The following is a 14,708-nucleotide window of genomic DNA, read 5'->3' on the forward strand; positions in this document are numbered from 1 at the left end:
GGAACTCTGACTGGTAGGTTAGATTGCTGCTGGGGTCCAGCCACTGAGCGAGATGGGCCGGACATGCCCTGGAGCCCTCCTGCGGTCCCTCCCCAGCTGGCCAATCTCCTACCCTCCCTGGCCTGGTGAGCATGCACCGGTGGGGTCCCTCGGCCTGGCCTGTGCCCTCTAGCAATCTGGGACCCCTCGGGGGATGTCAGAGAGCCCGTTTTGGCCAGATCCTGCTCAATGCAGAAGCTGCCCCCTGGTGGTCAGTTGGTCAGTGCACTCAGCCAGAAGCCAGGCTCATGGCTAGTGAGTGCAGCAGAGGTGGCAGGAGCCTCTCCCGCCTCCAGGGCAGCGCTAAGGATGTCCGACTGATGGCTTAGGCCCACTCCCGAGTGCATGAATACTGGGCCTCTAGTATAGACCATAATTACATATTCTAGTCACGCACCACTTAACGAGGGGCTTATGTTCTGAGAAATGCATCATCTGGCAATTGTCACTGTGCAAACATCAGAGTGCACTTACACAAATCCAGGCGGTACAACCCTACTACTGCAACTGTACGGACTAGATTTTCCTAGACTGGCAGCCCAGAGTTGTTTATACCAGCATCACCACACAATTGTTTTGTGCAGGTTTCAGCCTATCAGTAACCAGTGTTGTGGTTGGACCGGCCCTTGTGGTTCTTCTGATTGCAAGAGGGCCCTCAGCAATAACCATCAGGTGAACTTGGAGATGAGTTTTATCACAAGACCTGGAAATCACACAGCACACTTGGGGCTACATGGCAAGTCCAAGGGTGGAAAGAGCAAGGGGCTGGAGTTCTGCTTTAATTGGGCTGGAGGGTGGGGGCCCAGGGTTTCAAGGGCTCATTCTTTATGGTGAATTTAAACTGTAAGAGCAGGAATATACAGTGTGGGAAGACAAAAATCAAGTAGCCCAAATGGTCAGTTCTGCTCAACCAAGATCTCAAAAACAAAGGCACTTCAGAGGGGGGATGCGGCCTGGCTCCTAGACCTCATCCCGTTCAGACATCTTTGAGATGGATGTCTCTGAAGTCAGGGCTTACACTGCGGTAACGTGTTGGGCTAAGATTTTACCAGATGGCTGACATCACCAGGGGACAGGAATGTTTTAGCTCCATTATAACCTTATGGGACCACCAGTGCACCCGTGGCTCGCTGGGACTGGAACATCATTATACAGTACAGGATTCCGTGAAAAGTTTCTAAGATTTCTCCCCCACACCTCCAGTTTAAAGCACATTCCTTCTCTGCATGGTATTTGCTATTCATCTTGACAAAGAGGGAGTCAGGTCCAAGGCAAGAGAAAAGTTTTTAGCAAACTTTTATTTTTATATTCAAGATAAAGCATGTACACAATTGAATGTGGAAATAAATAACTAGAAATGCTTTGGAAACTTTCCCATTTCTCTCTCAAAACTGAGTTGTTTTATAAACTCATGAGTCTTTTTACTTGATTTTAAGAAATATGGCAACTATAATACCAAGAAAGAAAAAACACCACAATTTTGTACAGAAACATGTAGCCACCTCTGACTATAGGGTTTCAGCTTAATAGCACAAAAAAAGCACACAAGACACAAAGACTCTTCAACAGATTTACTCAGACTGCTTCGCTCGAAGAAAAGGCACAGATTTAAGGGGTGACAGTGATTATGAAGAATATAGTAAACGGAGGCTCGGCCAGTGACTTTGTAAACTAAGTCAAGAAAACGAACTCCTTCCAATGATCTGCCTTCATTAAAATGAACTTTTAAATTAAACTGTATAAACATATGATATACAGCTGGTACTCGGGAAGTGTCTTTGTATAGCTCCTTATGTACAAATCTTTGTATACAACCTCAGCGTTCCTTATACATTTCCTGTAACACACTGAGCTGCAGTCCCGAGTCCCCGGGGCCTCTCTGGCAGCTGTACGGCCCCTGGCTCTGCCAAAACAGCAGGGAACTAGGAGGGACCAGTCAAATGTAGTCATCTTCAACCGGCTCTCCATTGACATCACAGTAGTGGATAAAAATTGCCACCACTCGCTGAAACACCCCCTTCTTCATCTGACGCATCTCTGAAATTTCTTCTCCGATTGTCTCCATACAGATATCTGCTGACAGCTGCCCTTTCCTTCGAGGAGCATAGATGGTGCCTTGGAAATTAGAAAGAAAAGGGGAAACGTATTATTATCAGATGCATTTGGAAAGCCGCTTGATTAAGCTGGTCCATGAGATGTGCCTCTATACGGTCACGCACTGCCACTGAGAAAGGTACAGCTCATGGACTGGGTCCCCGTCAGCTTAGTTACACGCCCCATTTGATGCTAAGGCAGCACACATGATTAAAGGCCGGGGTGGAAATGCCCCAGAGAGACTAAGTCAGTCACAGACAGACATGGAGCTTTTAAAACCCATTTACTCATAAATTAGTTTTTGAAAACATCCTGCAAGTAGATATTCTAGTGTGCTAACAACCAGAACTTCATTCAAAATGTCCTTCAAGCCCCTCTCCCCCCTCCTGAACATCTCCATCTAAATCATAAGTTCCTACATGCCACCTAACAAGGAGCTGCTCATAAGTAGCAAAAGAATAGTCAGTGTGACTGGAACACATTTGAAATAATATAAGTGACAATAAGGAGTAACAACATTATAAACAGGAAATTAAAAAAATCTAGATAGAAAAATTTGTCTGAAGGAATCCTTCCCACCAACCTTCAGAGATCCCTCGTAAGATTATTTATTGCTGGGAGAGAACCAAGCAATAACACAACACAAATTAAAACATTCACATAGGAAGTGAGTTAACAGCTACACTGCTCCCAACTCTCAAACAATATGTAAGTATCTAACACAGCAGGACACGCTCAAACCAGCGAACACAAATCAAGTCAGGTCATAATTACTTTCTTCATCATCTTCGAAATCGTATCTGGCGAAACTGTTGGGTTCTGCTGCCCGTAGTGATCTCAACCAGGGGAAGTCAGAAATCATGGAATACGGAGCGCCATCCACAACCCCTGAAAGGAGAAAGATGAACAGTGCTACTGCTGTGGAGGCAACGACAGGGCAACACGCAGCATTCTATAGGCAGAACATCAGTGTGCTTTTGTCCCTCATGGCTGAAAAAGCACTGGACCAGTTCTGGTTTGCTCCTACTTGGTCATGGGATCTTGCTCACCTTTTGCTTTCATTAAGCCTCAGTATTTTTCTCTGAATAAAGACATTGAAACAGGTGCCCTCAAGTCACTTCCAACTCTCAAACTGTTGAAAGTTTCAATTTTCTTCTACTGTTTGTTTGGACACAGTTTCTGATTACTTTAGGGATGGTAAAGACTCAGTCTGGGAGAGAGCTTTACCTGGTTCCTGCTACCTGCAGACATTCAAAGCCTCCATCATTCCGCCTCACTGTAAGGATCCCATTCCTATCTTCCCTAAGGCATGTCTCTCCATCCAGCTAGTTAACAGCTCTTTAGCTTCCCAGCCATTTAACTGCTCACCTTCTAAAGTATAGATGTCTCGGCCCCAGGGGTACTTGGGGTACTTCTTCAAGTCATCTTCAGTTCGTGTGGCTTCGGGGAAGAATTCATACTTAATGAGCTCTCTAGAGGCAACAAGAAAAATCAAACAAAAATTATAAAACTGGAAATAATGTTGAGGTGTGGGGTAGAAAGGAACTGTCAAAATTGTGCCAGGCCTAGATTCTAATGAGTATCTCAGAAATTAAATATTAAATACCTAACGGAAGAAGGATACACTCAAACTAGAGAATACATATCTGGTCAGGTCAGAAGAACTTTCTTCACTATCTTCCAAATCCTATCAGGTAGAGAAACCATTCTCCAATCAAATATCTTGTGTGTGGTGCTTAATGTTTATATATCAAATGCCTAAAAAGTCTAATTTTCTGATGATGTAAAACATTAGTTTTAAGATTTTTAATCTGACCTCTTTTTCCATGTCCCAGGGTTAAAGAAATGAAGTCAAATGTTCATTTATAGTCTGTTCTTGGAATTTTTCTTTACATTTGAAAATAAAAAACTGCAGATACACATGTATGCTTTTTAGTGTAAGTCCTCATTCCCTGTTTCTCACATTACATTTCATGCTTCGGCGCCTTAAAAGCCCCATGAGATCATTTAAAATAAAGAATAACTAGGACTTGTTTCCATGGCCCTCGCTCGCAAGAGGAACGACTGAAGAGGCTGGGGGCCACGGGTTACTTACTGGTTGATGTTTGCTATGGTGTCCATCCAGCTGCGAATGCGCACCTTGTTCCGCACATTGGGAGGGTTACTGAACTCATGGATGATACAGATGTGGTAGGGGTAGGGGCCACTGAACAGCTTCTGCTCCAACGTCAGCGTGTCCACCTATGTAAGAGCAGAGCGCACTGTGGGCCCAGGAACAGAATTCCTGAGAACTCTACCTCCTAGAGCTTGGACAATCTTTCCTGGGACCTACATTTTAAAATCTTTGGCTGATTGGAAAATCAAATATCACATTCAGCCCTGAACATAGCTTGCCATGCTGGGGGTGAGGCTTAGCAAATTCTTGTCTTGCAAGCTCAGCGACTTACATTTCTCTGTTAAATAAAATGCCGATTAAACAGAGCATCCAGAATTAGGTAACTGATCCCAGGAACCCACATCTGAGTATGTCCTTCACAGGCGCAAGTATTGATTGCATCATAGACTGAGTGTGCAGTACCAGGTGCCCTATTCAAACTGGCTGTGGCCTATTCCAGCTGCCTGCCCCTCGCAGCCTGTGTTCACATTGCTTTCTTCTCATGGAACGCCTCGTCCTCACCTCTCCTTATGAAATCCCACTCTGCCATCTCAGTGACATTCACGCCTACCCCCTTCTCAGAAAGACTTCAGGGAAGTGTCTTTTTTAGGCCCAGAATATTAGAGACACTCAACAAGCAGTTTGTTTGTTCAAATCTCTCTTATGGGGCCAGACTCTGACACTGACTGTAAATACTGTTTAATGATTCCTTTCAGCTTTCTTTACCCATTGAGCACAGTCTTACATATAATGCTCACTTTATTTTTTGTTTTATTGAGAAATAATTGACACACATCACTGTATAAATTTCAGGCACACAGCATGTTGGCTTGGTTTACGAATATTATGAAATGATTACCCCAATAGGTTCAGCTAACATCCATAATTTCATATAGATACAATAAAAAGTTTACTCTTCATAATAATGAAAATAATGATTGCTACTACATGCCAGCAACTGCTCAGCACTTCACACGTCTAAATTAATCATCACAAGAACTAGGTTTTTATTCTACTTTTACAGATGGAACTAAGACAGAAGTTAAGTAATCAGCTACAGGTCAGTGAACCAGGATTTGAATCAGGCAGTCTGAAAACAGTCTTGTTGAGTAATAACTGCCCTCATCACAGAACTTGCTAAAAATCCACAAAACTCTAGCAGAGAAGCATGAATGAAGATCGGCAAAGTCTCCTAGCTAGGTTAAAAGAACTCGGTAGAATCTAAAGAATCATCACTGTGGGTTGAGCATATGAACATGCCAAATCCACAAAGGTTGAAGACTAAGAAAAAATATCACTGCAATACATGTGTCATCAAAAAGGGGCTGAGCTTGGTACCTGCTGCATTGGGCGTAGGTATATGATGCGGTTTCTCTCAGGAGGAATCCGTAGTATCTGGTCTAGTACCTGATCCATGTTCAGTTTCTTGCATTGTGCATAGTCAAATCGGTTTACAAGTGGTGCATTTTCTACTTTTAAATGCTTCAGTACCCTGCACCTGGTAGCTACAAAATGAAAACAATGGTAAGCTCTACAAATAATTTATGCAAAGTAACAGAGCAATGTACAGCCTACTTGGAATCATCTTTGGAGGATTGGCCAACTTCCTTAGCATAAAATACCAGAGATGTAATAAACATCTTGAACAATGGTCACGTCATGTCACAAAGTACAACCGACAGTTATCACAATAATCTGAAAATGTGATTCCATCCTGTTTAAAAGAAGGTGGTCACCCATATATATGCTAGAGGGATGTTAAGGTACCTTTTCCTATCTAAGAGTTTACTGGCAAGGAATCTTAAGACCCATAGAATGAGTTGCCTAAACATAGGAATTATTCAGGAAACATTTACAGAAAAGAATGAATGATGGGAATATTAAATTCTAAAATATTATGGGTAATGATCAAATAAACCTGGAATAATTGACATAGATTACCTTACAGTCACCCACAGAAAATGAGAAGAGTTGATTTTAACTCCCACCGCAGGTATAAAAGCAGAACCTTAAAAGACCCAGCAATATTTGTATATGTTGGTCTGAAGCTGGACAGGCCAATGTGGTTGCCACTAGCCACCGGCAGCTATTTAAATTTAAATGAATTAAAATGAACAACTCAGTTCCTCCAGCACTAGCCACAGTTCAAGTGTTTCACAGTCACATGTGGCCGGTGGCTACCGTATCCAACAGTACAGGAATAAAATAGTATGCCACGTTGAAAATCAAATCTCTTTCCTTTTTCCAATCTCAAATTTCAATCTGTTCCATTTTATCCCAGATTTAAACTTGGTCTAACTCAAGAGAAAATACTATAAAACTATAAGGCTGATATGCCTGATCTTAACTCGTTAAGGGCATCTTCTGTATCGCCTTTGACCAAAATGCCATCATTGTCCCGAGCAATCTGGCCCTGTAATGAACTTGATGTTTGAACAATGAGCAAGTCTCCAGCCTTTCAGACTTGTTTCCTCCTTCTGTGACATGGCAGGAGACAGGAAAGGAGGAAAGACAGAAAGAGGACTAGGTGGTGATAAGGGTTCAATGGTTCTCTGCTGTAAACCCAGAAAGGGCTAGGTTGGTTCTAATCTCACTTAGTCATCTCAGCCCCCATAACTCAGCTGGTGTCTAGGGACTGAGCTACTTATCTAAGGTCCTCTGTCCCAGGAGCTGAAGAACTATTTGGTTTAAGGGCAAAAGGCTGAGCCTGAAAGTCATGTGATCCATCACTAAGTTCACAAAAGATACAGGGAGAGTCAAGTGCAGAGAAAACCAGTCAGATTCTCAGAGCACTCACAGTAGAAAAAGGAATGAGAAGTCAACCCCCAGAGAAGAAGGGTTGAGAGGCAGATTCTCAGACCTCAGAGGGCAAAGCTGCAAGCATTGCTGTCTTAAACTAGGCTGGGTTCCACTGCTGTTATGATCTTCTGAGCTTTTAAAGGGCTCCTGTTCTACTTTAGGAGGACACTAAAATAGATCATAATTTACTAGAGGCCCAGGGCATGAAATCCATGTGCTCGGGATGGGGGAGGGGGGGTGTCCCTCAGCCTGGCCCTCTTGCAGTCCAGGAGCCCTCGGGGGATATCCAACTGCCACGGAGGGAGGCGGGAGAGACTTCCGCCACCACTGCTGCGCTCATCACCTGTGAGCTTGGCTTCTGGCTGAGCAGCACTCCCCATGTGGGAGTGCACTGACCATCAGGGGGCAGCTCCTGCATTGAGCACCTGCCCCTTGGTGGTCAGTGTGCATCATAGTGACCGGTCGTTCAGCCATCGGGCCAAACTGGCTCTCCAACATCCCCCGAAGGGTTCTGGATTGCGAGAGGGTGCAGGCCAGGCCGAGGGACTCCACTGGTGCACGATCAGGGCTGGGGAGGGATGTGGGAGGTTGGCCAGCCAGGGAGGGACCTCGGGAGGGCTCAGGGTGTGTCTGGCCCATCTCACTCAGTCAGTCCCGATCGGCTGGACCCCAGCTCTCACCTACTGGTCAGAGCATTTGCTCCCTGGTAGTCAGTGCACGTCATAGTAACTGGTCAACTGTCTGCCCCCTGGTGGTCAGTGCATGTCACAGCAAGCAATTGAGCAGCCTTAGCATATCATTAGCATATTATGCTTTGATTGGTTGAATGGCTGACCAGACGACAGGACACTTAGCATATTAGGCTTTTATTATATAGGATTAGATGTTTTAGGACCTTATTGGTTAGAACAGAGAAAAGTACCACCTCTTAAGGGTGAAAATGAATCTAGGGTTCCCAGGTCTGGTGTTTTCTAGAATTCAAGAGAGTGGTTAAGTGTTTAAATGTTTTATTTCTCCTTTCTAAGATTCTCCTAGTTTATGACAAATGTTTGGTAACAAGAAATGATTTTCTTGTTCTATTTACTACCAGTATTACAGAAGAAGTGCAAAGAACGGAAAGCCCCTAATTATTTTCTTTACAATACTAATATAAGAGAAATGAACATTTATTAGGCTTTTACTAGAGGTCAGACCCTCTACTGTATGTGCATATGTTGTGTACATATACATACCCACATATCAATTACATTTAACCTTCATAAGTGCTTTATAAGGTAAGCATAATCATGCATACTTTACAGACTGAAAAAAAACACAACAACCCCACAGAGAATATACAACTGTCCCATGGCAAGACACGAGTGAGATCCTCACAATTTTACCTGGATAGCTATCAAAAATATAATTTTGAGTGGAATGGAAAAATAAACAGATCATGTAAAGGACGTATTATGTACCTAGAACTTTAAAAGCTCACATAAGATAATACCCTACTATTTGTTCAGAGATAAACATGTATACAAGCAAATACATGGAAGGATATATATTAAATACACAGGCATAGATGGAGGGAGCCAATGGGATTGGCAAAGAGGGGCAGGGCACATGGAACTACAAAGAAAAGCAGGGCTTGGAATAATGATACGAGGCCATGAACTGAGGTTAGGTTTAATCATGTCAACAAACTCCAGAGCAGTGAGGCACTTAAAGGCCCAGTTACCGCTTCCCCCAAAACATCTGCACGCAAAACATGTCCAACATCACAAAGACAGCAAATGGCAGAGACAGGCCCCTCACAAATACTACTGAGTAATTATTTGAGAACTACAGAACGAGGACAGAATTAGATATAATCCAACATAATGATTCCTTTCTGAGTCCTTAATTCTTTAAACTCCTTCATGATGCTCTTGTATGACATGAGCCCAAATACATACCATGGATGAACATCATCTTGGGACAGTCTTTTAGCACCAGATCTGTGATTCCACAGTTGGTCATAGTGACTCCAACAAGATTTTTGGACTTTAACACAAGGACCTATAGAGGAGAAATATTTTTAAGTTAGATGTCTTTTTCTGTACTTTCTTTGGAAAACTTAAATGTTTTCACTGGCACAAGTGAGAAGCCATTGTTACCAATTTCTTCTATTTAGAGTAAAAAAAAGTATATAAAGATGGAAACTTCAGTTCCTTTACATTATTCAGGACCCTGGCTGGCCTGAAAGGTAAGGGAGGGCTTTTTCTTCACCTGCACATGGTCATCCTCAATCACAGGATCACTGGTACTGGTGGACTTATCTGCTGTCCGCTTCCGCTTCATAGTATGCCGTGGCTTTGTTTTAGCAACCTCTAAAAAAAGCAAGAGGAACATGGTCCCCAATGGAATACAGTCAGGCCACTACTTCCAACTGACTGTTCCCAAACAAGATCGCCCCCCATTACCTCAAACACAGTATCCTTTTCATCCCTGGGGCATTCTGACAATCTAAGGAACATTCCCATCTCTAGTCACTCAAGCCATCTGAAATATTATTGGTGAATTAAACTCACCAGTTTCCTGCTAAACAACTGTAAGTTCTCGACTACTGATTAATACATGCATTTCAATGCCTGACAGTTAGAGTGATGCTTTGTCTCCACCTGTTCAGTTTTATTCCATACTATTATCCAATCACCTCCCATTGCCAATGCCTCTGACACCATTAATCATTCTAGCTCCTTCTCCCAGAACAATTTTCCAGACTTCACTTTTGAAAATACTACCCATCCCTGAAAAGACCATCTCAAATGCTACCTGCTCTATCAAATCACCTGGATTCCCAAACATTATATAGGGTTCTGTAATTCCCTGTATACCTGTTTTGTTTCTCTATTTAAACTAAAAGCTCTTTGAAGGCAACATTACTGTCTTATTTCATTTTTGTATCAATGTCAGCGATTAGCAATGAGCTAAAATGAACATTTATTGAATGAGTGGCACTCAGCATTCATTGAATGAATGAATGCATTAGAGCAGCAGTCGCCAACCAGTGGTCCGCGAGGTCCGAAAGGTTGGCAACCGCTGCATTAGAGATACGTTAAGTGAGATAATAATAATAGCAAATATTTACTGAGCACCTACTCTGTGTCAGGCACTTTTCTAAGGGTTTCTTACAACAGCCCTTTGAAATAGATTTATTATTCTTATTTTACAAATCAAGAAACTGAGACATGGGAAGCTTGTGAAGGTGTAACTGGTAGAACCAGGAGCAAAACTCAGGCAATCACTATGTTAGAAAACTTGTAATCCTTCATCTCCCAAACCCTAGCTGGTAAGGCACTAACTCAATGGTCGGCAAACTGCGGCTCACGAGCCACATGCGGCTCTTTGGCCCCTTGAGTGTGGCTCTTCCACAAACTATCACGTGCGGGCAATCACGTACAGTGCGATTGAAACTTCGTGGCCCATGCGCAGAACTCGGTATTTTGTGGAAGAGCCGGTATTTTGTGGAAGAGCCACACTCAAGGGGCCAAAGAGCCGCATGTGGCTCGTGAGCCGCGGTTTGCTGACCACGGCCCTAACTCATTTGCTAGTATTGTTATAAAACATTTTGCTTAATTTGCAAAGTAAATATGATCTTAAATATAAGTTCTAAATTCATCTCTAAAACTTAACAAGCACATATATATTCTAAACAAGACACGGAAAGTCAGTCCTTGTTTTTGATATTCATTCTGTAGCAAAGGAGACACGGATAAAGTAAAAGTGAGATTCACAAATGAAATCCTATCATATTGCTTTCACACACCACTTCTAGACTACAACACTCCACTTGGTAATTCTTCAACTTCAGACATGAAAGATTACTAAGAAAGATAGGCAAACAAGGTGCCAATTCCCAAAGGCGTGGGTTAGATGGGAACTCTAAAGAGTCCAAGTGTGTGTTTTTGACATACCGGAACCTTTCCTCCACCATCTGAAAATTGTGAAATTTTACATTGCAAAACAACTGAAATCAGCTGCTTTGGATGAAGCTTAAAAGGAAACCCAAGAGTTCTACCCATCAAACTTCCTAAAATGAGCCTGAACCCAAGCAAAGCCCAGGGGTTCTGGAAAAACATAAAAACTCTTGATCTAGGCAACCCAGTGAAGGCCGCTTTCCACAGTATTCCTGCAGGAACTCCGTGTAAAATCTAATTATCTTCATTAACAAGGCATCTTCTAAAGGCAGCATAATTCACGTAACAGACAAAATTCACACACTTGTTACAACCAATAATAATAGGTCCTGGTTCTCTCTCCCCAAACCACAAAAATGAAAGGGAACAAACACACGAAAAGCACGTCTGTTTCCATTCCTTTGTGACAGTGTTCAGAACAGAATTTTCTATTAACATTCTCCTTTCACAATCCAATTTTCAAACTCTCACGTTCCTGGATTGCTCTCTCCCCTCCCCTTTAATTCATCAGAATATGTGGTTCAAAGTTAAATTTCCTGCTCTCCAGAGTGCCCACATTGGCTGTTTATGTTTTCTAAGAAAAGTTATAAAATAAAATCACACTTTATATATCGATAACCTTGAAAAACAAAGGCTTCCCAATGTAAAAGGAAGACAGAATTCACCGTTATTTTCTTACATCACCTTCTTTGTGTAGCGACAACTGTTAGTGATTTCATGCATACATCACAGTGATTTTCAACCTTACTCATCTTATGGCACACACAAACTAATATCTAAAATTCTGCAGCACACCAAAAATATATTTTTTGCTGAACTGACAAAAAAAATGGGTATAATTCTGATTCAGTCACACTAGATGGCTACTGTGTTGGTCGTTGTCATTTTTAATTTGACAATCTTAGGAAAAGAGGTCAGTGTCCCTATCTAAATAGGTATTGCTTATTTTAAAAATTCTTGCAGCACACCGGTTAAAAATCGCTGATCCACCAGCACCAACATACCTCAAATGATGGTTCCTACCACTGATTAAGTTCACAATTATTCACTGAGCCCCATTATTCTAGAAGCTGGGCATATGATAGCGAACAAGCAGACATTGTCCCTGCCCTCATAGAGCTCATAGTCTATTGGAAAGACAGTAAAACACGAATTACAACATAGTGTAGTTAACATTAGGTTAGAAGGTGCTACAGAAACACAACTGGTTTGCTAAAGCAAACCAATCCAGTGTTAGGTGTCAAGGAAAAAAGTTAGTATTTTATAAGAATCATACCATATCAATCCTAAATGTTATTCTTTGACAATCCAATTAGTTATTTTTGTGATATTTATTTTATAAAGTATTATACAATGGGGATAAAAAAAACTTACAAGCATTTATTATCAAAATAGGAATTCACAAGACAAATAACTATATTAGCTTCTAACATGGTTTTACACTACATAAGGCCATAAATTGAAAACTAAATAAAAAACTCAAATGTTTTCTTTAAAGTAATTTTTTAAAAATCCAAAACACTCAATCAAGTTTGTTCCTTTATGAGTTGGATTTTTCTCCTTAAAACTTTTAAAGCATGATGGCTGATAGATATAAAAAACATGCTAGAGTAAAAATAAGATGAAAGCCATCCAAATAATTTGTTCTTCTTTCCAAAAGATCTGGATAGTATTAAAAGCAGCACTTTGACATATCTCCAGAAAATTGTTATTGAAAGTAAATGATCAACCAAAGGACTTGTATGCATGCATATAAGCATAACCAATGGACACAGACAGTAGGGGGGTGAGGGCATATGCTGGGGGGTAGGAGCATCCGGGGAGAGATCAAAGGAGACAAATATAATACTTTCAACAATAAAGAACTTAAATTTTTTAAAAATGAAAGTAGATGGACATTTGTATTGTGTGTAAAAAATATTACAAAATAATTAACCTAGCCCTAAGCGGTTTGGCTCAGTGGGTAGAGCATCGGCCTGCGGACTGAAGAGTCCCAGGTTCGATTCCGGTCAAGGGCATGTACCTTGGTTGCAGGCTAGATCCCCAGTGGGGGTTGTGCAGGAGGCAGCTGATCAATGTTTCTCTAACTCTCTATCCCTCTCCCTTTCTCTCTGTAAAAATCAATAAATTATATTTCGAAAAAAAAAAGAAAAAGAAAATAATTAACCTACTATTTACACATCAGCTACATACATGAGAAGTTATCTCAAATTAAAAAAAACACACGATAACAAATGTAATTTACTTAAAAAAGTAAAAAGCGCTATGAGAAACCTTTTTTAAAAAAATTCTTGGGAATTATTTAACCTAAGAAAAAGTTCTAGTCACAAAACAAGTCAGAAGGAAAGAGTAAGAGGGATAGCAGAACACACACACACACACACACACACACAAAAAGAAGTCAAAGCCCCCTATCTCCCTACGGTTAATATAAATGATCTACATTAAAAACAAAAATAAAACAAACCAAAACTCCCAAAACAGTAACAACTATAAAATTTTACCAGGAGACATAAGACAAAATAGGAGACAAAGTAATAGTTTCTGAATAGGAAGGCTCAGTGCTGCAAAAATTACAATAATCTTTTCAATCAATGTAATAGAATTCCAAACAAAAACAAGATTTGCTTTTAGAGCTTGACAAAGTTATTTTAAAATACAACTCTAAAAAGTAAATGATAAAATAGGACCAGTCAAGGAAATTTTGACAAAGAATAATGAAAGAGGAGAGAGCAGTGGCATAGAATCGAATGCCCAGAGATAAACTTAAGTGTATCAAAGGTACGAGATAAAAGAGCATTTCAAAATAATGACATGAGAATGGATGTCAATAAATAGTACTGACACAACTTGGTGACAATTTGAAATAAAATATCAAGTTAGTTCCCACAGATTAAAATAAAGAATTAAAATAATAAACAAATAAATGAATAAACAAATACAGAGATGTGAACAATTATTTGAAACAGTTGTAGGAAAGGCCTTCCATAGCATAAAAACAAAGGGAAAAAAACATAAAACTAAACACATAGATCTGACTTTACAAATGAAAAAACACTATCAACAAAAGTGTCCTAATGGGGAGTTTTTGTTTAATGGGGAGTTTCTGTGTATGGGCACAGAATTTCCATTTGGGATGATGAAAAGTTCAGATGGATGCTGGTGATGGTTGCACAACAATATGAACATGCTTAATGCCAATGAACTGGATACTTCAAAAACGTTAAAATGGTAAATTCTATTATGCATAAAAAATATCATAAAGCATTTAAAATTGAAGCCAGTCATCATGACAGAACTAGTTTTTGCAAAGCATAATGAAATCTTCAAATAAAACTCATATATATGTTTTAATGAGTTTATGCTACTATGAGAATTAGCACATAATTAAGTTCTCATATTTATCTTATAAAAGCTTATTTTTGTTAGTTTAATTCCACATGATGCAATCAGGTCTACTTAGTATATAAAAAAACATCAACTCTATGTCTTGGGGGGATTGTAAGATTTTGAAATTGAGGGAAACTTGGATAAAATTAAAATACATTATTATTTATTGATAGGTACACATGACTTAATAAAGACAGAGATAACTTAAAAATAAAGTCTGATATAAATAGAATTATGACTAAGAAATGTGTTCACCCCACCCAACTCAATTCCTTAGTTTTCACATTATA

At 40.4% G+C, this 14,708-nt stretch overlaps 1 protein-coding gene across 7 annotated transcripts in view; it reads right to left on the reverse strand.

Annotated features, from left to right (window-relative positions):
- Positions 1-1,595: 1,595 nt before the first annotated feature.
- FBXO38 (F-box protein 38) overlaps positions 1,596-14,708 on the reverse strand; it is a 54,109-nt gene continuing 40,996 nt past the window's right edge. For all 7 annotated transcript variants that reach the window (XM_070414651.1, XM_070414650.1, XM_070414645.1 and 4 more), the window contains 7 exons: positions 9,338-9,438; positions 9,025-9,127; positions 5,627-5,793; positions 4,229-4,374; positions 3,502-3,605; positions 2,908-3,021; positions 1,596-2,154 (listed from right to left, as the gene is read on the reverse strand). In XM_070414651.1, coding sequence (XP_070270752.1) covers positions 1,976-2,154; positions 2,908-3,021; positions 3,502-3,605; positions 4,229-4,374; positions 5,627-5,793; positions 9,025-9,127; positions 9,338-9,438 — 914 coding nt within the window. In that variant the 3' untranslated portion in view covers positions 1,596-1,975. The remainder of the gene's footprint in view (positions 2,155-2,907; positions 3,022-3,501; positions 3,606-4,228; positions 4,375-5,626; positions 5,794-9,024; positions 9,128-9,337; positions 9,439-14,708) is intronic.

The sequence above is a fragment of the Myotis yumanensis genome, unplaced genomic scaffold (assembly GCF_028538775.1).
Source record: "Myotis yumanensis isolate MYYU_CA2020_CCGP unplaced genomic scaffold, mMyoYum1.0.hap1 SCAF_5, whole genome shotgun sequence".
In the NCBI taxonomy this organism is placed as follows: Eukaryota; Metazoa; Chordata; class Mammalia; order Chiroptera; family Vespertilionidae; genus Myotis; species Myotis yumanensis.